The sequence below is a fragment of the Palaemon carinicauda genome, chromosome 19, assembly GCF_036898095.1.
Source record: "Palaemon carinicauda isolate YSFRI2023 chromosome 19, ASM3689809v2, whole genome shotgun sequence".
Classification (NCBI taxonomy): Eukaryota; Metazoa; Arthropoda; class Malacostraca; order Decapoda; family Palaemonidae; genus Palaemon; species Palaemon carinicauda.
Window position 1 is genome coordinate 14,475,795 of NC_090743.1, and position 26,853 is coordinate 14,502,647.

Here is a 26,853-nt window from a genome sequence, read left to right on the forward strand (position 1 = left end):
AATGTGTATCTGCTACACAGGAGGTTTGGCTTTAGAGGAAGCTTTGAAACCTGTGTTGGGGGATCCACTGATGCTTATCAATCGAGTTGAGCTTCCTTACAGCCAATTTGCTAATTAGGAAGGGTCACGACCGCTCTGGATACTCGCTCCTTCCTGCCGCTGGCAAGCAAGGTCATTATAAAGAAATATTGTTGACAGAATACGTAGTAGCTTGCTTGACGCAAAGCAGGTCTATAAGCCGAGTGGAAATTAACTAAAGAATAATTTTTGCTTTATTTTTAAATGATCTAAATTCTCCGATTATTTATTCCACAACTGATTTATATACTTTTAATGTTTAAATCACTGCTACTGTTAGTAATTTCTCGAGACTTTATTTCTCAACTACTTTTGCATTTTTAAATCACATCTACTGTTCTTAATTCCTCGATACTTTATTTCACAACTACTTTATATACTTTTAATGTTTAAATCACAGCTACTGTTATTAATTCCTCGATACTTTATTTCGCAACTACTATGAATTTTTAAATCACAACTACTGTTCCTAAATCCTCGATACTTTACTTCACAACTACTTTTATACTTTGAATTCTTAAATCACAACTATTGTTCCTAAATCCTCGATACTTTACTTCACAACTACTTTTATACTTTGAATTTTTAAATCACAACTACTGTTCTTAAATCTTCGATACTTTACTTCACAACTACTTTTATACTTTGAATTTTTAAATCACAACTACTGTTCTTAAATCTTCGATACTTTACTTCACAACTACTTTTATACTTTGAATTTTTAAATCACAACTACTGTTCTTAAATCTTCGATGCTTTACTTCACAACTACTTTTATACTTTGAATTTTTAAATCACAACTACTGTTCTGATTCCGCCAAGACTTTTCATTTGTGGGTGTCCCATAAATTTTCTCAGAATGAGGTCATTGACCTTTTTAAGCCTTCGAGAGAAGGGATCTAAGTTTATCGCACTTGCGAGTCATGACCAAGAAGAGTTATACCCCTCAAGAAAAAGAAGTCGTCGAACATTACGACTACCAAAAGGGACGGGATTTGAGGGTGGGAGTAAAAGGATAATTTAGAGTGAGTGTTGAAGGATGGCAAGAAGGTTACGTGCGTTTGTAGTCAAGTTGCGAATAGGTAGGTAGTTATGAGCGAGGCACATTTTATGTTGCTGCATAAAAAAGTGTCTAGTACTTCGACGGTAATTGTTTCTCCAATTTTGGTGGTTTTTATATCCCTAGAACATGTTGACTCTCTCTCTCTCTCTCTCTCTCTCTCTCTCTCTCTCTCTCTCTCTCTCTCTCTTTTTCTCTCTCTCTCTCTCTTTCTCTCTCTCTCTCTCTCTCTTTCTCTCTCTCTCTCTCTCTCTCTCTCTCTCTCTCTCTCTCTCTCTCTCTCTCTCTCCCAATTTTGGTGGTTATATCTTTATACAACATGTTGACTCTCTCTCTCTCTCTCTCTCTCTCTCTCTCTCTCTCTCTCTCTCTCTCTCTCTCTCTCTCTCTCTCTTCCAATTTTGGTGGTTTTTATATCCTAATACAACAAGTTGACTCTCTCTCTCTCTCTCTCTCTCTCTCTCTCTCTCTCTCTCTCTCTCTCTCTCTCTCTCTCTCTCTCTCTCTTTCGTGTTCTATAAACAAAAATTATTATTAGCCCTCGGATAAGTATTGGTAAATGCCCTAGTTTTGTGGAAATAATTTATTAATACTTTTCTGATCTGTGAGGTTATTTAGATAAATAATAAAATGTTACTTGCTTTTATTAATTTTCAAGTCTCGATATTGGCTGAAATAGAAGGGAATAGAAAAGGGCTTGACTTTTTCTGGCGTTATAATTTCTCTTTTCATATTTTTACTTTTTTTTATGCGTCATTAATGCAGAGATGGAATCAGTTTGATATCTTGTGACTATAGTTGTCGAAGATGTAATGATTAAAAATGGATACTTTTCCCGAACTGTGCTGGAATCGCCGAGTGAGAATTTGGTGCTTCCCGAGACTCTAGTCGTACAGTTGGCTTCATTAATTCCAGTACACTTCACGGGAAGCTAATGAGACGTTTAACATCTGTATGATGTAACAGGTAACGCTGTGTCAAAAGAGAAACTGTTGGCAACCCTACATGTAAAACAAGTTGCTGAGCTTCTAAACAAATGATTAAAAGCAATTTTATTAATTTTACATAGTTCTGTACAGAAGATTATTGATATTTTCCTTACTAACACTTCCGGTAGAGTGTATAAGAATTAATGAAGCCAACTGTACCTTACGTAGAAATATGCTGTCTTGAATGCCGAAATTTGATTCCGATGGTCGTGCATTCATTTTTATTGCGAATGTGCAAAGTAACTGATAAGGAAAATTACACCTGAAACGTGCAGATTGAAAAATTATATTTCTTTGTTGTCATTCGTTTTGTTTAATGGTTTATAACGGGTACATTGGGTTAAAGACTATATTGAGTAATTTTATTCATGATATAGTCAAGTATTTCCTAGTTTGCTTATATTTTTTACCTATTACCTATTCTATTTTTTCCTATTAGTATTCAATTTTTTCTTCCTTTTTGAGTATTTTCTTCTGCGAAATGGTGTACAGATGTTATTACCCATGAAATAGAGGTATTACATTTTAGGTCTGATTGTATCACGTGTTCTCCTCAAGTCGATCATGCTTTTAATGATGTAGATCTGAAATTATTAGAGAGAAAAAGACAGATTATAGAACTTGTTGGTTAACAAGCCTACGCTGCCAAAAGACCAGACCTAATGTTATTCAGTCTATTTGTTTGTAACTCTCCATGGCGCATTTGAATTCTTCTATACGCTATTTCTCTCACTTCCAGAAATAGTTGGTGGCTAAAGGAAATTTATCCCCCAGCTAAGGGTTGTGGTAGCTTATTGTAAACGTCCCTGCCTGGTGATCAGCTGGACTTGGGTTCGAGACCTGCTCAAGCTAAAGAGGTTCTTGTAGTGCCTGTGATCCTACTATCCTTGTGAGTTAAGGATGGTTGGTGGGGGGGGGGGGGGGGCGGTGTTCGGATGAACCTACAGGTCTATCTGCTGAGTTATCAGCAGCCATTGCCTTGCCCTCCCTTGTCCTATCTTGGGGTGAGAGTGTCTTGGTCGATGATCATATGTATGAATGATCGGTCTCTAGGACATTGTCACTGTCCCTTATTTCTGCTACTCATGAGACCTTTAAATCTTAATTACACTGGATTGATCAAATCCTACTTTTGTAGCTGATACGTTGCATAAAGAAACATGTGAAAATAATGCCTCCTATAGCTTGATTGCTTTAAGGTAGTGATGGGGATGTGGCAAAAATTAATAAAATATACCAATCTTGTGGTAAGCCTTTCCTTTTGTTTGTAAAGCGTGCTTTCATTTCACTGCACACTGTCTATATTTATCAGCATTGTGGTTATGGTGGCAATGTAACATTGAAAATACTGGAGATGACAAAGATCCCTTATAAATTTGAAGTTAGTGAATAGATTTGTTTACAAGTATTCATTGATATCGCCTGTAGATGTTTACCATCAGCTCCAGACAATTTTCAATAGGATTACAAAATCCAGATTTACTAGAGATACCTGGCATCATAATATGTGTGGTCTAAAAGTACACAAAGATATGGGATTATTTTTCTGTTTTACCAATTTGGTAACATCAACTAATATTCAAAATCAGTGAGATCATTGAAATACGCCAGACATCCGTCATTGTGATTGGCACAGTTACCAAGATACCGTAAAATATTTGCACCTTCTGTCGTCAATGATAGAGAGAATGCCTTTAAATGAAAATTATTCAAAGGATCTATTTAATTTACATTTTTGTTTACAAGCAGTTTTGAAGCAACCGGTTGATTCGAATGTACTGTGCATTAGTAAAAATAATGAATGAATTGAGAATAAACTCATGTTTATGAAAATAAGAGTAAAATTTTCACAATTTTTTTCAAAATTCCGTGTATCAGATTCAATGTAATTAACGAATGTCACACCATATTAAATATATATCTATGTGGAGGTAATCAGTAGTTCTAATTCTTTCATTGCATAGAGTTTAATCACAAATTCTTTTATTCCCTCTTTTGATCCCGAGTTTCCACGCACCTTAATAAATGGTATATTTATCAGTGGCGGTGATCAAAGCGAAAGTACTACCTCAATTAATGTTTTTAAGCACCTCACGTCCTCTTCATATGCTTTAACGGAATTATATACCTAGATAATGAGCTTCTAATTTTGTTACAGTAATATATGAAAAAAAAATAATCACTTGATCTTGATAATAAGGTATGTTGGTGTTCCAATTACATTTGAAGGAATTTTGATTTTTCATAAGATTAACGTAGGTTGTTTTAGGGAGACGGAGACGAGCCAACAACATTATGATCTGGGTAAAGTAAAATTTGGAAATCAAATCGCCTGAAATTACATATAAAAATCAGGACATACATATCAGTTTAGTGAGATCGGTGTTACTTTATGTACAAGGGTCAGGGTAAGACAATGAAAGTTTTCGAGGAAGTAATGAAAATTACAAGGGAGAACATGCTAAGTATTCTAGTATTGATAGGTCAAAAGCAAATCTAGGAATGACTGGAGAAAATATTTTGACAGGAAAGCAGATGTGGCTGAGAAAGCTGTGAATTCAGGGAATGGCTATGTAGTAAGAATCGCTCATAGAATTATTAATGAAATCTCAAGGTGGTAAAGTAGAAGATACATACCCATCAAAAAGAGAGATGGATTTGTTATAACAACAGAGGATGAAGAAATCAACGTTGGCTGGAACGCAGATGTTATAGATATGAGAACAAAGCCCTCAGAAGAATATTGGGCGTTAAATGGCAGGACAGGATTAGAATTGAAACTATAAGAGATTACCCGATTGCCATATGTGGATGAGATCATTGTGAGGGGTAGATATAGATGGTTTGGGCATGCTCTACGCACTCCCCAAGTGAGATTAGTTCACCAAACGTTTAAATGGGCTTCACAAAGCATTAGAAGAGTTGGAAGACCCAGGCCTACATGGCTGGGGACTATGAAGCAAGAAGTAGATGATGAATGGAAAACTATCGATTTAAAAGCTCAAGATAGAGAGGACTGGCGAAATCTAACCAAGGCCCTTTGCGTCCATAGGCGTAGGAAATTATTATTATTATTATTATTATTATTATTATTATTGTTATACAAGCTTAGTTGAAAAAGCAGGATGCCATAAGCACAATGGCCGGCCCCATCGAGGATAATAACCCAGTGAGGAAGGAAATAAGGAAAGAGATACAGTATAATAGTGTGCCTCAGTGTACCCTCAAGCAAGAGAATTCCAACACAAGACAGTGGTATAGAGGCTTTGGCACTACCCAAAATAGAGAATAATCGTTTGATCTTTGAGTATCCTCCTTCAGGAACAACTTATCATTTCAGTGGAATGCTTAATTTCTATAGTTTCTATGGTAAATCAACTAAACTGATATTTTCTAAAAATTACATAGTATTTTCTTTTAATCTAGAAATTTGAAATGCTTTTGTATTTTATCTTACAAATTTATTCAGTTATGGAGAGAGAGAGAGAGAGAGAGAGAGAGAGAGAGAGAGAGAGAGAGAGAGAGAGAGAGAGAGAGAGGGCACTCCTCAACTCTACATACTCAGAGAGAGAGAGAGAGAGAGAGAGAGAGAGAGAGAGAGAGAGAGAGAGAGAGCGCACTCCTCAACTCTATATACTCCTATAAAGAGAAAGAGAAAAAACTGCCTATTAAAATCCAACCACGAGACCTTCTCTAATCAGGTTAAAGTAAGTGTTAATGCCTTTGAGAGTATGTTGGGGTCCCTCTGAGGAATCAATGCCCCTTTATCGCACCCGCCCCCGAATGTTTATTAGTGTGACGTCACAAGAAAGACTGCAGGGTTCTATGCTGTTGAACTTTCTCCTAAGTGAGAGTTCTGGTCGCATCGTGTTTACTCTGAAAGCATCATCAATCTGTCAGTCTCAATGGCCGCCTTTCAGCCAGTCAATACATTCATCTATTAACAGGAGTGGACACCGGAAAAGAGAGAGAGAGAGAGAGAGAGAGAGAGAGAGAGAGAGAGAGAGAGAGGAGAGAGAGGGAGAGAGAGAGAGAGAGAGAGAGAGAGAGAGAGAGAGAGAGAGAGAGAGGGAGGGAGGGAGGGAGAGATGAAGAATTAGGTAATGCTTTTTTTTCTAAGTACTGAAAACAAATGCATGTTACAGATGTTCAGATTGCAGTTCAATGTTATATTGTTGAATTTTTGCTCTAATCTAGATTGGATTATAATTACTCAGACCCAAATAGAAGTCTCGATTTTATTTGCTACTTGTATTTAATGTCAGCTAAAAAAAAAAAAAACACCCACAGACTATATAACCATTAAGTTGAAAGACACGTATTTCCGTCGCTCCAAAGTGGAGTGGCTTACATCGAGGCAAGAGAGGAATTGATTTCATTGGGTGAGCATTGATATGTTAGATTTATTTTATAGTCATAGAACCCTTCTCTAATGGATGTTTCACTCAAAAGCGAGTCTGAAATGAATTATAGTTATCAACCTAATTGTCTCCAAGTGTCTTGGATCACATCTTGTCACGAAAGTAAATTGTGTTTGATAGTTAGAATTCCTAAATTCAACGGATATCTGTTTGAGGCTCGAGATGAGGATGGCAGATTCATCCTTGCCAAGATTCTTGGACATGATGTGTGCTACTATGCTATCGGCTTTTTACATTTATTTCAGAAGCAGGTCTTCTGAAAACTATTCAACTTTTATAATGACATCTTAACTTTTATGGATTTAATTGAATATTCTTTTATTTTTTATATAATATAATAAATGGTATCGGCGTCAATGACCTTAGATGTCAGGATGCCAGCAAACTTTAAATCAATCAATCAATCAATCAATCAACGGTTATGGGTTTTAAGAACCCAAATCCAAATTTTAGTGCGTCAAATTCATTTCTAACCTAAGCAGCAAACCCACTTTTTTTCAGCACACAGACATTGCTTCTTTTTTCTTTTTTTTTTTCTTTTTATCGCACTGGGGCAATATTCGATACGCATGGTTTCTTTGAAAGTTAATTACCATTTGTGCTTGTTCCACACGAATGTTTGTTCATTTTGAATAATGATAGTGAACTTATTACTATTTTTGCAAACTTTGCTTTTCGCTTTTGTTTATCTCATGCAGTGAAATCGCGTGCAGTTATGAAAGCGTTGATTTTGCAAGCCCTAGGATCACGGATGATGAAGGGTCTGACTTTGGTTGACTTCATTTATTCACCTCTCTCTCTCTCTCTCTCTCTCTCTCTCTCTCTCTCTCTCTCTCTCTCTCTCTCTCTCTCTCTCTCTCACACACACACACACACACAGTTTCATGATTGCAAGTTCTGTAAGTGTTTCCTGTCTGTTTTTGTATCCTGCATTCGCATGGCATGAGGGCACTAAACATGTTTACATATATTACCTCAAGTGATTTTAATTGATTGTAGCTTTTACGCTGTTGATAACTGTATCTCAAATGTTTGAATATGGTCTTGTTCATTGATTTTAATAGAAAACATGCGAGTTATTCTTTAGAAAATTTTCGAGTTCTTGAGATTAATAACTAAATAAGATCTAAAATCTAGATTACAGTCTGATACGATATTTCAGGGGATTTTGTATATTCATTGATGTTATGTCATGTGTTGGTTTGGTCTTATAATTTGTTTTTTAATATTTTGTATTATAATCTAACAATACCAAATTAAAGGCATGCATGCGTTAGCGAATTGCCTGAGATTAGACGAGTCAAGTAATATTTAACTCTGTATCATTTTTTTCGGTGTCGATGACATTTATCGCTGTGTTGCTCGTGTATGTGAAAAGGATTTAATCAACCTAGCGGAAGATTATTAACATTATAAAAGCAGCATTCAGTCTTCGAACAACAATAATCTTTTATGCAGAGGATTTTCTTTTTTCATTGGTCGTTCTGAACAGGGAATGATACATTAAAGTCACAGAAAAATGCGGTTTTCTGGTAATGTTTCAATCTAAGTTTAAGTCATTTGCCAGAGACGAGAGAAAAGATGATGATGAACAGGAAATTAGATATAGGGAAAAGTGATATTTACACCTGAAAATTTTCAAACTAAGTTTAGGTCATTTGCCAAAGACGAGAGAAAAGATGATGATGAACAGGAAATTAAATATAGGGAAAAGTGATATTTACTCCTGAAAATTTTCAAACTAAGTTTAGGTCATTTGCCAAAGACGAGAGAAAAGATGATGATGAACAGGAAGTTAAATATGGGGAAAAGTGATATTCACTCCCGAAAATTTTTAAAAACGAAATGGACGCGAGAAGTCCAAAGTAAACGCATTAATCAGTGGTGGTAGTAAAAAGGCATTGAACACATGAGATAAGAAGACAGCCGAGCGGAATTGATGGCAAAACCCTGAGTAGCAAGCGAAATAATCGAGGGGCTTCGGGACTTTATAGGTTTTGAGTATCATGAATATTCCATTGGGTATAGCGTACAAGGCATTCGGGTATGGTGGATGGGTAGCTTAGCGTACGACGTGGATACCACCCACCGCCCACGGGCACCTGTGATACCCTGCCCCATCTTCCTCCCCAGTGGAGATTTTTCTGCCCCTCTAAAGGGCGCACTAGATCCATTTGCACTCGGGACTTTATGTGAGGGTAACATTGTGGTGGGAGTCTTTATTGCTTCTGTTATTGCACACGGCGGGTGCACTCGCAGGCGAGTACACCTTTTTTTATGGGTGATAAAGAGTGGACTTGTTATAAAAAAGCCCTCCAGATCCGGCTACTCCTTTTAAAACCTCCAAGACAGAAACACGGAATCGCTCATCGTGCTCAATTTTAAGCCTCGTGTCTGACACGTCTTCCAGTTGCTTTTATTCTTTTAGTGTGTGTGTGTGTGTGTGTTTTTCCGACACAAAAATCCTTATGAGAAACGTGTTTGGATGGATCAGGGCGAACGCATCAATTAAATACTCTCTTGGAGAATATTGAAGGGCAACAATTTGTCACCATCAGATAATTTTATCCAGCATACTAATTTTTACGCATTCAAATTAAACCCGGCGATCGCGCGCCGTAGGTTTAATGACCAAATAATAAAAGACACCAACTACGAAAATTATGTGAAGGAGACGGAGCACTGATTATTTAACATTAACGGGGAAATGTTCTCAACAATAATTATTTCTTTGTGACCTCAGAGGGAACTTATAGCTAGGACAGTTTTGAGACAGGCATCCCAACTCCAATTAACCATCATGCTTCTAAATGATTTTCGCTACCAATATCCCCTATGTGATAAAGAACAGGTGTCTGGGTATATATATATATATATATATATATATATATATATATATATATATATATATATATATATATATATATCACACACGGTCACCCTCAACTCTCCCCGTCTCAGGTAGTGGGGAGTGTTAGTGTGGGTTTGTGCATATTTATTGAAAAATATTTAGTCGTCATTTTTGACGGGTTACGTACACTCATCATCACCATCTCCCACGCCTATTGACATAAAAGGCTTCGGTTAGATATCGCCAGTCGTCTCTAACTTAAGCTTTTAAATCAACATTTCTCCACTCGTCATCTACTTCATGCTTCAAAGTCCTCGGACATGTAGGCTTGAGTCTTCCAACTCTTCTAGTCCCTTGTGGAGTCCAGTTAAATGTTTGGTGAACTGATTTCTCTGGGAGTGCGAAGAGCATGCCCAAACCATCTCCATCGACCCCTCTCCATGATCTCATCCATATATGGCACTGGAGTAATCTCTTCTAGTTTCATTTCTAATCCTGCTCTGTCATTTAGCTCGCAATATTATTTTTTTATCTTTTTTTTCCAAATCTACAAAATCTGTTGGATACCGTTTCATTGTCATACACGACTCATGTCCATAGAGTAACACCGATCTCACTAAACTGATTTTTCTATGTAATTTCAGGCGATTTGATTCCCAAATTCTACTTAATGTAGCCATTGTCTGATTCTCTTTTTTTCAATCTTTCATTAAATTCTAGTTCTAAAGACTCTATATTAGAGATCATAGTTCCTAAATACTTGAATGGTTCTACCTCATTAATCCTTTCGCCTTCCAATGATATTTCATCTTCCATTGCATATTCTGTTCTCATCATCTGTCTTTGTTCTATTTATCTTGAGCCCAACCTCGTGTGATATTTCATGCATTATGGTAAGCAAGCATTGCAAATCCTGTGTGGTGTTCAGTTAATAAGGACAGCGTCATCAGCATATTATAGGTCAACTAATTTCCTATTACCAATCCTGTCCAATCCTTCTCCACCATCCCCAGGAAAATTTCTTTAGTATCTTGAATATAGCTGAATGATTTGACGTGATTTTTTTCAAGTGAGGGTTTTCTGTTGATTGTGTTTATTATCGAATGGAACTCGCCACCCCTTTTTTTCCCAGTGGTTCCATTACAAACTGCCCTTGGTAAATTCTGCAATATGAACGGTAAGAGCCTAGTTTATAATTGTTCATTGATTTATGAATCCCCAATTTCTTTTATTGTAGTTATTTTAAGTTGTCTTATTAATATTAGCCTAATATGTCAATACTAATAGTAATATTATTGTTTTTTAATAACATTAATTTACCCTAACATCATATGTGAACGAGATAGCAAACCCTTTACATAATTGTGTCCGGTTTTTTGAAAGGTATGGTCACCAATTAAAAGAATAACTTTCCCGTGAACTTAACATCAATGTAAAAGTGCTGGAGCTAGTTTTATTGTCACCATCATTATCGTTATTGATATTAATATTTCAGACTTGAATTACAATATATATTTAAAACCCTGGTAAGGTCGATCCTGAAACAGTTTCAAAGCGGTCTAACTCGGGTATTTACATGGCACTGTTTAGTGTCTTACCTTCAAACTTTACACGTAATCGGTCGTAAAATCAGTTCAGCTAAACTCCATTTTGGAAAAGCACGAGAGAAAATATTGTTTAGTTTATGCCAAGTATCGTAAGACCCCCGTGAAAGAAAAATTAATACATCCTCATCTTCCTTTCCTCTATTGTAGGCGAGATAATGTAAGTGCTACTAATCATTATCGAAATTCTGAAATAAATCTGTCAGGAGCAAATAAGTCCGTGACTAATAAAAGATTTTATGTAAGATATTTGGTTGCTTAGCAGTTCAATTTACCAGGTTACATATTTTCAAACACCTTGCTACAGTCTTTTTTTAGTAGCAATGATTTTATGTGTCAACTTTGGTTTTCCTAGCAAATATTTTATCTTCGGCAAACTTGGTCTCCAAACCAGCACTTTCTATAAAATATTTTATTATTATTATTATTATTATTATTATTATTATTATTATTATTATTATTATTATTATTATTGCAGAATATCTAATTAACCAAAATTAATTCTTATCATGCGGCTCTTTACCTTATCTATTGGTTATAGAATAGTTCATAATTACTTCATTTGGTAAGGCGTAAAATATAAATGTAGAATTAATGTAAAATGGCCACTGATAAGTAATGAGAAAATATCTTAAAAGGATAGTATTTTGAAACATTATGATAACGAAGCAAATAAAAAGATAAATGGGTCGTCAAGAAAATTACATTATCATAATGAAATCTTTGTGATTGCACTTCTGAACCATAAAATTTCTTCCTCGAGGCTCTTTGTGTCCACTTGGAAAGGAAATATTAGATTAAGTTCCTGAGATGCCCTCAATAACGTCACTCACAAATCAGATAAGGAAGTAATGAGTAGTGATCTAATTGGTTTTCACGTTTTTCCATATTATTATTATTACTAGCCAAGCTACAACCCTAGTTGAAAAAGCAGGATGCTATAAGCCCAGGGGCTGCAACAGGGAAAATAGCTCAGTGAGGAAAAGAAACAAAGAAAAAATATTATATGAAGAGCAACAAGATTAAAATAAATATCTCCTATATAAACTACAAAAATCTCAACAAACCAAGAGGAACAGAAATGAGATACAATAGCGTGCCCAAGTGTACCCTCAAGCAAGAGAACTCTAACCCAAAAGACAGTGGAAGACCATGGTACAGAGGCTATGATACTACCCAAGATTAGAGAACAATGGTTTGATTTTGGAGTACCCCCCTCTCCTAGAAGAACTGCTTACCATAGCAAAAGAGTCTCTTCTACCCTTACAAAGAGAAAAGTTGCCACTGAACAATTTCAGTGATGTAAGAAGAATTGTTTGGTAATCTCAGTGTTGTCAGGTGTATGAGGACAGAGGAGAATCTGTAAAGAATAGACCAGACTATTCGGTGTGTGTGTGTGTAGCAAAGGGAAAGTGAACCGTAACCAGAGAGAAGGATCCAATGTAGTACCGTCTTGCTATTCAAAAGACCCCATAACTCTCTAGCGGTAGTATCTCAACTGGTGGCTTTTATTCAAGTGGGTCAGAGAGAGGTTAGGAGTGGCTAGAAGTCCAACCATCAAGCCAGGGTAAGATGGTCATTTGGTCTCTGACTGTATGGTCTAAGAATCCTTTGATGTAACATGATTGTTTCGTGGTCATACTTTAATGATAGCATTTCTCCTTTTTGTTCTAGATTTTTCATGGTAGTAAGTTTGCCATGTGAATGATCTAATGATCTATTTTCGACATAAGCAGGTCACAGTCAAATTAAATAAAAGTTTCCTAATAGTGAATATAATCTCGGATTGTCATATCGATATCAATTTGCTCTGATCCTATAAGCTTGTCGGGCTGTCATTTCATTCAGTGGCTTCTGGATAGTTTTTCCGAAATTCCTTTATCCAGTTTATAATTTTTATGTAATTTGAATGAGTACAAATTAATATTTTCCTAGATTTGCCTGTGATACACACACATATAAATATATTAATGTGTACATATATATATATATATATATATATATATATATATATATATATATATATATATATATATATTATATATATAGATATATATATATATATATATTTATTTATATATATACAGTATATATATGTGTGTATATATACACAAATATATTAATGTATATATATATATATATATATATATATATATATATATATATATATATATATATATATATATTTATATATATATCTGTGGGTGTGTGAAATGACAAGTAAAGAAAGGGATTTCGTGTCCTTTCAACACACATTCCAGATACAATGGTGAAAATACTTAAAGAAAGTTACAGGTTGATTCTCGCGCTACAACCACGTCTCCTCGTAAACTATAAACCGGGCATCCCTCTCTCTCTCTCTCTCTCTCTCTCTCTCTCTCTCTCTCTCTCTCTCTCTCTCTCTCTCTCTCTCTCTCTCTCTCCTGTCAGCAAATGTAGTAAACAGTAACACGGTAAACTACAGGACTGTTTCGACAAAACTTTGTAATGATTGCTAATTTACATGTTTACAATTCCTTTTATAAATCAGCTTCTACAAATATTACAATTAAGTATGTTAAGATTATATTCTGAAGAAATTAGACATTTTAAAAATTAAATATGCATACATATAGACATACATACCTACATACATACATACATATACGTGTATATATATATATATATATATATATATATATATATATGTGTGTGTGTGTGTGTGTGTGTGTGTGTGTGTGAATATATGAATGTAAAATTGCTACTGACCCCTGTTACTCTTCTGGTTCTCCACACTAGTGACAAAATATGTGTTCCTGCAGAGGTGATGGTAACGGTGCAACAAACACATCAGTGTCAGATGACTAAATATAAATTCTTGGTGTTGAGCAGCATACGGAATGTGGAGAATAAGCCTTGTGTCACTTTCTTCGTGGGAGCTGCGGAGATGCTGAACATCCATAGATTTTGGAACCACCTCCTGCCATGAAGTAACTATTAAGATTGTACGCCTACCCTCAAAATGGAGGAACGCTTTCTTTGCTAGATAAACCATCAGTTCATCTTTGGTTGTGATGCTAGACAAGAACTGCTTTGCTTACACCTTACCAACTGGTGTGTTATCAGCAACATGATAAGCAGTGGCTGGCTTGTCACCCTACCAACACTCTCGTGGCCTCCTTTAGTGAAGTGGAAAGATGGAAAGATCATACCAGTCGCGAAACTAGATGGACCTCATTATAGTTGTAGTGCTTGCGGAACATGTCTTGATCCATTGCCTGGACAACTGCCATTCTATCAATAACAGTCACTTAACTTGGTGGCAATAAAGTCATGTCGATTAGTGACATCCTCTGACTGTAGATCACCACCAGTTTTGTTTGGAAGTTCCTCAAGTATAGCCTTCACCTTGTTCCTATTTGTGCTTAGTATGAGTTCTCCACTCATTATGAATAAGGCTCATGAGAAGGCAATAAATTCATGCTGACCAATTCCTTCTTTGAGGTTGATCGTAGTACATGAGCATGCAACAATCAACCTGCGTGCAAAGTGTGACCTTTCATCTTTTAGCTCGTCTACTAGATCATCCAGTGCTTCACTGACTTCTTTACACTTTTCCACATGTTGAGTTGAACCTTTTTCATTTTTTCTCAGACACTGGCTTCATTTTTGTTGATGCACTCCTCAACAGACCTGGCATTCTTTCCTTGCCCAATGTCTTCTTGGATGCACACATCTTTCTTCACCGCGGCTGGCATCACTATCTTTGTAGATATTAGTTAGGGCTTCCCCCTCATATTACGTAGGATTCATGGAGGACTAGCACAAAGAACACTCTTCAGTCGAGCAATTACTGTGCAAGCTTTTTGTCCTGATTACTGCTGGCTGCACCTCGCTGAACATTCTAAACCAAGCATGAGAGATGACACTTAACATCAATGGCACGTGCATCATCCTCAGTGATAGCATCACTCGGCTGCACCTTCCAAGTCGGATTCATCATTATTAATACTTGCTAAGTTATAACCCTAGTTGGAAAAGCAGGATGCTATAAGCCCAGGGGCTCCAACAGGGAAAATAGCTCGGTAAGGAAAGGAAAGAAGAGAAAATAAAATATTTTAAGAACAGTAGAACATTAAAATTAATATTTCCTATATAAACTATCAAAACTTGAACAAAACAAGAGGAAGAGAAATAAGATAGAATAGTGAGCCCTAGTGTACCCTCAACCAAGATAACTCTAACCCAAGACAGTGGAAGACCATGGTACAGAGGCTATGGCACTACCCTAGACTAGAGAACAATGGTTTAATTTTGGAGTGTTCTCTCAGAAGAGCTACTTACCAAAGCTAAAGAGTCTCTTCCACCCTTACTAAGAGGAAAGTAGCCACGGAACAATTACAGTGCAGTAGTTAAGCTCTTGAGAGAAGAGGAATTGCTTAGTAATTTCAGTTTTGTCAAGTGTATAAGAAAAGGGGAGAATGTGTAAAGAATAGGCCAGACTAATCGGTGTATAGGTTGGCTTAGATGGAATGAGCCGTAACTAGAGAGAGAGGGATTCAATGTAGTAATGTCTGGCCAGTCAAAGAATCCAATAACTCTCTAGCGGTAGTATGTGTGTGTATATATATATATATATATATATATATATATATATATATATATATATATATATATATATATATATAATATATATATATTTATGTGTGTGTGTGCCCGTATTTATTCCAAAGCCTTAACTATCTTGTAATAAAGTCAGATGTGATTTACCTTTGGTCATTTTCCGGGAAAGCAAAAAGTGATATATCAGAACGTGTTGGTTTAAGTCGATAATGGCATAGTTGCTGAAAAGCTTATAACAGAATCTATTAATTTTGTCACGCAGATAAAGCGTTCTGTAATGAAGACATTGTTAGTTCTGACTGAATATTTGCACACAAACACTTTAGATAAACAATTAACATTCATGTAATTCAGGTTTTGAAATGAAACTTGCTCAAGGCAGTGTTTTCGGGCAAATTTAGCTTTTTAACTTTGATGAGGTATTAAAAGTCACTAGAGCTTAATGAAAAAAAAAATGGCAACGTAATTTCTCCACTTTTCGGCACTGCAAAAAACACATTCATAATGGTCGCAAAGTATTATCATACAATATCAACGGAACCCCAGTTTGTTACATTGGTCCCATCTAGTTCTGCTGTTTTTAATGTTCACTCTCATGCTATTAGATTTTGTTTGCATTGTATTTTAAACTTCATAATTAAAACACTGTTAATTAAACAACCGTGAGTGGTAATAATCTCTTTTGTATACTGTATCGTAGAACCATTTTTCTTTTATTCTTGGCTTTCCTGTGATGCTAATGAGTTCATTCATAAAATTCAAGCAGACCTCGCGTATCCAATTGTTCGTCGATGATATTAAATGTCCGACTGAACAAGTAAATTTACAAGCCATAAATAAGCGTTAAACGCTGATGTGAGCGTTTATTACTGATTCCGTGTGTGTAGTCGCTCATTTGGAATGACAACAGCATTACGTGTTTATCGTCGGTTCTGAGTGCTTAATGCGAACATAAAACACCGAGAATCGATAAAAGTCTCAAGTAGCAGCCGTAAACATCCTCGCCCGAGCTGTAAATATCATTAGAAATGGAAAAAATAATGAATGTTGAAAAATTGCCGATTGGTATCAAGAGTCTCGTATAATTTCTCAAGTTGCTTATAAAAAGAACTTGTGTTTTATTACACTACGATCTGTTTGGCTTTTCTTTTGGTTTATGTACAGTTTGTTAATGGTTTCCAATGGGAAGAAGCTATTCTTATCCATTAATTGTAATTATTATTATTTTAAAATGGAATTTATTTTTTTTATATATTTTTTTTTATTATTTATTATATTTTACATTATTTTTTAATATGATAATATTAGTAATCCATTTATTATCATTATTATATCCTGACATTATTTGTATAAATACGTTATTAAAAAAGCGAATTTCACTAAGAGAAAATGAAGTAAGAAATTGAGTGAAAATAAATTTCATGGAAGAAAAATCAAATGAGATATATTTCATTTTTTTCTGAAATTTTGTACCCGAATGGTTTAATAGAAAAATAAGAATATGCCTGGAAAAACTTTAATATTCGTTTAAAAATAAGAGAGATACAAGATAAAATTAATGAAATAATAATTCTTTTTATGAGTGGTTTAATTTTCATGAAATATTTTTCTTTCATATAATTTATGATATAATAAGAGGGCTAAAGAGCTAGAGGATAAATGTTGTTCAGAAAAGGAAGATTGCTGTTCGGCCATTAAATGTGAACGAGAAAGAAATATGTACATTTTTCTACCATATAATATTTATGTCATTTAATTTCTTTTATTTGTTTGAACACAGATATTGACAAATTAAACTGTGATATAGTACGTATAGTTAAAAGCGGACGTATAAATTCTACATAATTGTAAACTTCAAATAAATAACTTCCTTTTGCAAAATGAATATCAATGAATGTATTTATAGAGACAGTAAGAGGCAAGATCATTCTTATTCAGAGGAGATTTGACCTCTATTTACAAGATTAATTTGCCAAGGATATTCTAAAGGTCATCGTGTTACTTTTTTTTTTTTTATATTTTACGTATGCGTTTTTTTTTAAACAGATGTTCAAGGTTTCTGGGTCAAGATCTCATAAGAATAAACATTTAAGGAAGAACCCTGGTTCGTGAATGACCATTTCGGTAATGTAAGTTTGCTTTTATAGAACAGAAAAGAAATAATAGTGAAAGTCAGATTATATATACAATGTTATATATATATATATATATATATATATATATATATATATATGTATATATATATTTACATATATTTATATATATATATTTATATATATATATATATCTATATATATATTTATGTATATATATATATATATATATATATATATATATATATATATATATATACACGTGTGTGTGTTTGTGTGTGTAAAGAATGATTGTAAATATATACCCATCATCTATGTGATATGAATATATATATATATATATATATATATATATATATATGTGTGTGTGTGTGTGTGTGTGTATAATATATATATTGTATGTATGTATATATTGTATGCATGTATGTAATATTGAAAATCTCTGTGTGACGTTATAAACCAAATATTCCATATGAAATCAAATGGGATGAAAACAAACGCAAGTCATGAAACGCTGAGGTATTAAGTCTTGGTGGCCTAAAAATAGAGCTATAATTAACTCGCCCACTATCTTTGAATCCTTTACTCCAAATACATGATAAGAAGGGATAATAAATTCGTATTTATTTTCTTTTTTGAGATGACTGAGGTTAATTTTATGTTTATATCATGAGAATCATGCTGCCTAGGGATTTATTTACTTTCGTTTTATTTTTCCAAATCATCCGCCTTCCAAAGATGGTTTGTCACTTCCTCTTCATGTTTTTAATCTTCTTCTTCTTCTTCTTCTTCTTCTTCTTCTTCTTCTTCTTTTTTTATTATTATTATTTTTTGGAAATGTGAACTGGTTTGATTTCGTTTGCAGCTAATCGGAAACATAACGCTGAATCAAATACCCTGCTGAAAGAATCGTGGTATTATAGTAAGGCTAGGAAAAATAAAATCTAGTAACTTGCAATTCGTAAAATTTTCACTTTCATCAACTTTGTCAGATGTTTTTGAAGAATCCATCAAATGTTATGTGAAAAAGGGAAGATCCGTCTTGATTGGTTGGAAGAACTATTGACATAAAATTTATTCTTTATGTAAATACGATACGTAAAATCTAGAGGATGAATTGGAAGATTATAAGGAACCCTAAATATATGGAGAAAAATTAGAATTTTCAGATATAAAGAATAAAAAAACCGCCAAAAGTAAAATTTTGTTAAAAATGACCATGTATTTGGAAGAATTGTGCAATCCTCAGATGTTTTGAGAAGAACCGTGAACTTCACAAGAATTTACATGAAGCACATATCAAATATTGATCGAAGTACGTACACAATCTCTTTTTTTTTTATAAGAAATGTTGAGTAAAGATAATACCTTTTAACCAGAGAGAGCCAAATTCCCTGTTCATCCCACTGAGTATGAATCATAGTTGGAACTTTCAAGGAATGGTTTGGTATAACTTCTGGTTCCTCCTCCTAATTATTATTATTATTATTATTATTATTATTATTATTATTATTATTATTATTATTATTACTTGCTAAGCTACAACCCTAGTTGGAAAAAGCAGGATGGTATAAGCCCAAGTGCTCCAACAGGGAGAATAGGCTATTGACGAAAGGAAATAAGAAAAAACTACAAGAAGTTTAAGAATTGTTCGGTAATTTCACTGTTGTTGAGTGTATGAGGAAAAAGATGAATGTGTAAAGAATAGGCCAGACTACTCTGTGTATGTATAGGCAAAGATAAAATGAGCCGTAACCAGAGAGAGGGAGCCAATGTAGTATTGTCTGGCTAGTCAAAGGACACAATAACTCTATCGGTAGTAATTCAACGGGTGGCTGGTGCTTTGGCGAGATGAGGCAATACCCCAACAGTGACCACTTTTCTAAATGGCCTTTGCAGCGTCCAATTGGCCCTCTATTTAGATGTCTGGTTTACCTCCATTAGCTCACAGTGTATCTGTGGCGTTTTTACCCCAGATAGACCTTGAACTGAATGGCCTCCACGGTCCCAGTTTTTTGCGTATAGTCCAATTTCTATACATCCATATACCTATTTTATTACGCTTCCAGTTTTAGAATGAGTTCAGGCTTTTTTTCCTGATTAGTATTCGCATCTACATTCTATCGAAGTGTCACGATATTTGCCTAATTCTAGATTTATATAATTTCTTTGAACATGTTTCACTTGTAACATTACTAATGTGACAATTGTAAGTGTAAGGAAATATTTAATACTAAATTTATATTAAAGTGTGATGCGTCATTAACATTGTTATAATTATTGTTTTCTGGTTTGCTTTTATTGATTTTTGGTCTTTATTCTTTTACTGTTGTGGGAATTTAATTGTCCGAAATTCTATGTCAAAAATAAAGGGCCCTTGAGTTCGGTCCTTTATGAAACTTTAGACAAAAATATTGTTACATAAGTTATGAATTCTCGGTTTGATTTGAGCTATCAACTGTGTGCTTGTGCGTAAAGTGTTTTATTTAAAATTGCATGAAAAAAAGAAAAGAAAAAAAAAGAAACTTGTTCATGAGCTGAACGCATGATTTTTCATGGATTCTGTCTCCATGTTACCAGCTCAGCAGCAACACTTAAGATTTATTTACAAGCTAGAAGAGAGGTGGCTTCTATCCTGGCGAAAGTGGACCAGAAAGGACAATTACTATGCTAATAGTATACTAAAATGAATCCTAAGAACAAAACTACTGCTTCCCTCTGTAATGAAGTTGAAGCCGACTATAATTTCTGCTTAACCAGATGTTTGTTGAGTAAGGCAGAGAACGCTCAAAAACTCACGCTTTGCTTTTAAGGGAAGATGAAAGCATGACAAAGTTATTCTGTGTGCGTGTATATATATATATATATATATATATATATATATATATATATATATATATATATATATATATACTGTGTATATATATATACTGTGTATATATATGTATATATGTGTGTGTATATATACATACATACATATATATATATATATATATATATATATATATATATATATATACGTATATATATATCCCTTTCGGAGTGGGGATACCGTAACGAGATGTAAGGGTTTGCGCATTTCAATGATCAGCAAATCTATACTAGACAGGGGCCTCCTTACTAGGTTGATTTGCTGCGAGTGATCAGACGAAAATATCCCACCATCACCCATTTATATATATATATATATATATATATATATATATATATAATATATATATATATATATATATTATATATATATATATATATATATATATATATATATATATATATATATATATATATATAAAACAGTGTTTATGTGTTTGATTTCGTTTCATCAGGGTCGTTATCTCTTGTCCAACCCATATTCAGGAAATCTAGATTAGTAAACTATTTGGGTCTTTGACTCTGTTCATAGTTAATTAATTTCGGATTTTCCATTTTTTTTATATAATTTTAATTTTTACTGTTATAACCATTATATTGAAACGTAATTCCTTTGATTATCCATAATAGTCCTGACTGATAATAACTCTATATGTGTGTGTTCTTCCAGACAGCTGAACTAAGTTAATTACAATGTTGTTTTACATGTGCAACTTTTCAATGAAAATTTTCTGACATGCAGTTGTTCTAAGGCCGTTGCCTGCAAGGCCAAATTTTTTTCACCCAAGCTTTCAGTTGCATAATTAACATCCTGTCTGGCCATTGTGATAGACAGTAAAGAAACTCATTACGCCATGAAGTCTGCATAGCTGTTACCCTAAATACTCATAACTGTGAATAAAAAGCAAATTTTATTCGCCTGTTAACTGCAAAGAGACAGCCATTAAAGACAACATGGGCTTGAGCTTTTTACTTATGTTTTGTTTCTGTATCACACGCCTTTTTTAATCTATTATACGATTTTTATAGAGATGGCTTTTTACGATTTGTTAGGGGTTTTGACATTTGCAATATAAACTGGAGCTAAAAAATCGTTGGTTTATGGGATTGAGTGCCTCCCAGATCTTTTTTAACTGTCTTTAGAATGGATTTTATAAAGTCGCAAGCAAAGCAAGAAACGTTTTGTTGTTAAAACTGATACCAAAATTTATCCTGTATCCTCCAATATCTCGTTAATTTTTTTTTTTTTTTTTTAATACACCGGAAACTGCTGTATGTCATATGAATATTTGATACGTTATTTACATTAGGACTAATAGAGTACACTGATTTACATTACGTTCGTATTTCTAACTCGACGAATGAAGCACCAGGTTTATCGTTGTAGGAAAAACCGTTTTGGAAATAAAACGGTTTTTCCTACAACGATAAACCTGGTGCTTCATTCGTCGAGTTAGAAATACGAACGTAATGTAAATCAGTGTACTCTATTAGTCCTAATGTAAATAACGTATCAAATATTCATATGACATAGGCTACAGCAGTTTCCGGTGTATTTAAAAAAAAAAAAAATAACGAGATATTGGAGGATACAGGATAAATTTTGGTATCTGTTTTAACAATAAAACGTTTCTTGCTTTGCTTGCGACTTTAAAAAAACCATTCTAAAGACAGTTAAGAAAGATCTGGGAGGCACTCAATCTATTTTTTTTTTCTTTTAAAGCCGAATAAATCAGTTTGAAAAGTAGAATGCTACAAGACTAAGGGCTCCAACAAAAGGGAAAGAAAAGTACGAGAAAAGAAGTAATGAAGGAATAATGATTAAACGAATAATTTTGATAATAGAAGGAGAATAATGTCAATGTGTCCAAAGAAAATAAAAGGAATGGCACATGGCTTGAATGATTGAAATTTCAACGTTTCAACTGCATGACTTAAAAGATCCTTCCCACAGTAAAGTCATAGATTTGAATAAAGATCTATACTGAGATATCAAACCTCAGAAAAGAAACGATTATCTGTATCTTAGTGGATAATATTTTGTGGGAATATCTGAATGTAGAGTTCAATCTGTATTATGAAAAGCAAAATATGAAGCAAGCACACTAAGCTAGTTGAACACAGTAGCCAGATATCGAGACTCTCTCTCTCTCTCTCTCTCTCTCTCTCTCTCTCTCTCTCGTTTAGAGTCTAGCCCTGTTGATCACTCGAGTCATCAAATCTCTTGTACCATAATCCTTTCCTAGTCATCTTAAGCTAGCTTATCGGGTGATCATTTTGCACGCAATCACTGTTACATGCTCTCTCTCTCTCTCTCTCTCTCTCTCTCTCTCTCTCTCTCTCTCTCTCTCTCTCTCTCTCTCTCTCTCTCATATTTTATATTTCAGCTGATGAGATGTTTACTTCATATTTGTTATTTTCATCCTTGTTTTCTCTTGTTTATAAATGAGCAATCCGGTCTCTAGAAGCTCCATTTGCAGGGTATTTTCAAACGAATTTTGCAGATTTTAAGTAGCTATATTCAATAAGCAAGAGTCATAAAGTTTTTTTTTTTTTTTTTTTTTATTGTCAAGAAAACTGTACATAAGAAACAACAATCAAAACTAAAGAGTGAAGAAGTGGAGTCTATTGTATAATTTGCAAAATATCCTTAACCACCAAGTCTTAACCAGATATGGAACTTTTAAATATTTCATCGATTTCCGTCAGCTGACGTCGCAGTAATCTAAAATCAGGTGGATGAATTAGCAAAGTTAGTTACAAGAGGGTCTGATTTTCTTTAGAACTGAGAAGGAACTTGGTAAATTACGAAAGGTTATTGAAAACTCGTGAAATTTTTGAAAGAGAACCTCAAGAGATCTAGTCTAAAGATTTAAAAAGTAAAGTAATCAAAAGATCTTAAGTGGAGATAAACTAAAAAGAAATATATTTTTGTGATTTGAAAAAAAAATAGATAAACTTTGTAGAAGAAACTTGATAAGATTGGATTTATGAATATAGACTATATAGCATGGAGGTAGGGCCTCTTAGACTAATCTGCCTTCGAAACATATTAAGCTTAAGAGAAATCTAAGAAAACTAAAACTTCAACCTTGACGTATAAAAGATTACTCGGAAAATGCAAAGGTCAGTGGCCTCGTAACCTTGACATTGACCTTAACCGTATTGGAGTTTATATTCCTTTTCCTGAACCGCCGTGGTGATCTTTTAACATTTGATTGATAAAAAGGAGACCCAGTGGGAGACGTTAGAGGTGAATCAGGAGGAGACGGGTAATGTTAAAGCAATACGAACTGAATGATATTACTCAGTATTATTCTTGCAGAAAGCATTTTAATGTTGTTATTGTTCTTAAACTTCTTGTAGTTTTTCCTTATTTCCTTTCCTCACTGGGATATTTTCCCTGTTGGAGCCCTTGGGTTTATAGCATTCTGCTTTTCCAACTAGGGTTGTAGCTTTGCAAGTAATAATAATAATAATATACCCCAGAGCTGCTTCAGAAATGCCATAAGGGGGAGTAATGGAACCTCTTGCTTAAGTGACACTAGAATAATGTCAAATATCAATCCGCTCATTTTCATATTCCCAGTATTACAAATATTAAAGAAAAATTTAGATAATTCTTCTCTTAATTCTGCAATCATCCTTTGTATCATTTTCGTGAGGATCCAGGTATGCAAGCCTGAACGTTACCATCAAATTAAAAAGTACTACAACACTTAAGGGGGTGAACCCAAGATCAAGCTCGCTCACTCTTAACACTAGGAAGACAATGGTCTGCGAGTGTCGGCGGACCATTGAAATTAACTGTACATTTAGATCACATAAAAAGTTTTAAAAATATCAGCTATAACATTATTTCCCTAAACTAAAGTAGAGAACGATAAATAAACCTCTAAGGTACATATTAAAAACAGAAATGGATTTAAAAGGAAAGTAATGGCCGATAGGATATATAGGAAGTAAGAAATAAGCGAAATTATAATTTAACTCCTGAAACGCCTGAAAGTTTTATAAATGACTAAAGAAAAATTATGACACAACGCAAAGATATAGAACTTAGAAAATACGTTCTATGCTTTTATTTAAAAAAAAAAAAAACGAACATCTAGAAGAATTATCAAGTTCAGTCGATATTTCAACGCAATAGAACTTGGCTGCCACTAGAAAAAAAACTTGATTGAATTTTAATTAGAGTAAAAACACAAGGGAAACTTGGCCACGTGAATTTACACATCGATACCGATCTCAAGAAAAGAAATAAGTTTTGAAGACCTGGTTAATCTATTTGCTTTAACTAAAGAAAAAGAAAAGGGCAACTTGTATCGTTTGGCTTTTAAAGAACAATCGATGTTTTATAGCGTGGAATAGAGTAAAATAACTGAGAAAAATGGGACAGGAAATTCGTAAAGCAAATCAGCTGATAACCCGTAGAGACCAACCACTAGATTAGCTCAATTTTTTCCTCAAAAAAAAAAGAAAAAGAAAAAGAAGAAAAAAATAATGTAAAATAAATGACCGGACAAAATATTAGAGCTTGAGAAGTATGTTTATATTCTAATTTCTTTTTTTTTTTTTATTGCAGGTTGTCCCAAGGGAGGGTTCCAGTGTTCCAGCGGGTTGTGTTTGCCGAAGACTCGATGGTGCAACAACAAGACTGACTGTGAGAATGGAGAGGATGAACTCGCAGAAGTATGCGGTAAGTCAGTCTCTCTCTCTCTCTCTCTCTCTCTCTCTCTCTCTCTCTCTCTCTCTCTCTCTCTCTCTCTCTCTCTCTTCATTTCGTTATTCTTTCATTATCGTCTTATTTATTTTTTTGGCATTGTTTTTAAATATCATAGATTACTGGTATTTGATGTCTTCGGTTATAGATATGTATTATTGTATATAAAAATGACTTCTCACTATTGCACTTTACCATATTCGTAATTCAAATGTCAAGTGCCTGCTTCGGCTCTTCCATTTTTTATATGTAGGTTATATTTTCTTCACGATGCTTATGTTTAAATTTCCATCGAAATATTTTTTGTGGTCTTATTCGTTTTTATTTATTAATATTGTACATGCCTCGCAATTGTTAATGAACTCAACTTCTTACCAGAGAGACTTCCAAGAAATAATTCGTTTAATACAGTAAGTTTCTTTTTTTTTTTTAGATTCATTTCAGAAGCAGGTCTTCTGAATGGTATTTAACTTTTATAAGGACATCTTAGCTTTTATTGTTTTAAATTAAATCTTTTATTCTTTATTGATAACAATCGATTTCGGCGTCAATGACCCTCGATGTTAGGATGCCAGAAAACTCCAAATCAATCGGTCAATCATCTTGATTATGCAGTAGACTGGCAATCAAACAATTATATTTATATCAAAAACATTTCAGGGATGTAAACTTTTTCAGTATTATTCGTAATTCAAGTACAGTGGATCCTTTTCCAGAGAGTAGATTATATACGCAAAGTTCAGTAGATAATGTGAGGATCAACTATTGGGAAAAAGACAGAGAACAATTGAGAAATATGAAGAAGAAAGAATGCCGAAGTAGTTGTGGTATTCAGAGCAGCTATAAGGAATAGCTAATGAAATTTGATTGTTTGAGTTAGAATAACAATATTCTGTTATTACAATGATGATCATAATATTCTAAATTTGTATATCCATCGATCGAACATGAAAAATTATTAATACTTAACACTCCGGAAATTAAATGAGAATAGCCTTAGGATTACGTAGATATACGATGCGTAGCTTAAGAAATAATCTGCAAAATACTAACCTATTAGTAAACAAATGGCTTAATATGCAGGGTAGTGTTTTCATTATTCATAATTAAGTGGCATGCTATTTCAATTGTTTGTGGGCCTTAGTCGAAGGTCATCGCAATATCTAATTAGTATTGTAATTCATTCTGGTAGTAAAGAAATTCAATATAATCTCTTGATATGTAAACGAGTAACTATTTCTTGGGTACAAGAAGTTTTAAAATTGAATTATAAAACTAAAATGTGTTGGTATTATGTTTTACTATTCGTAATTATAAAATGAATTAGCAAACTAACCTAGTATGTGTGGCCCTGAATAGCACAGGTTTGCTTATCCTGACTATACACAAACCCTTTCACCACGTTAAAGTATCCCTACTCAGAAAGGGTTTATATATATATATATATATATATATATATATATATATATATATATATATATATATACACACACATATATATATATATATATATATATATATATATATATACACATACATACATACATACATACATACATAC

The 26,853-nt window shown here is 33.9% G+C and overlaps 1 protein-coding gene across 2 annotated transcripts in view; it reads left to right on the forward strand.

Moving 5' to 3' along the window:
- The window catches only part of LOC137658456 (uncharacterized), a 262,901-nt gene that overhangs the window by 115,611 nt on the left and 120,437 nt on the right, over positions 1–26,853 (forward strand). For both annotated transcript variants that reach the window (XM_068393183.1, XM_068393182.1), the window contains exon 3: positions 25,155–25,268. In XM_068393183.1, the coding sequence (XP_068249284.1) occupies positions 25,155–25,268 (114 nt within the window). The remainder of the gene's footprint in view (positions 1–25,154; positions 25,269–26,853) is intronic.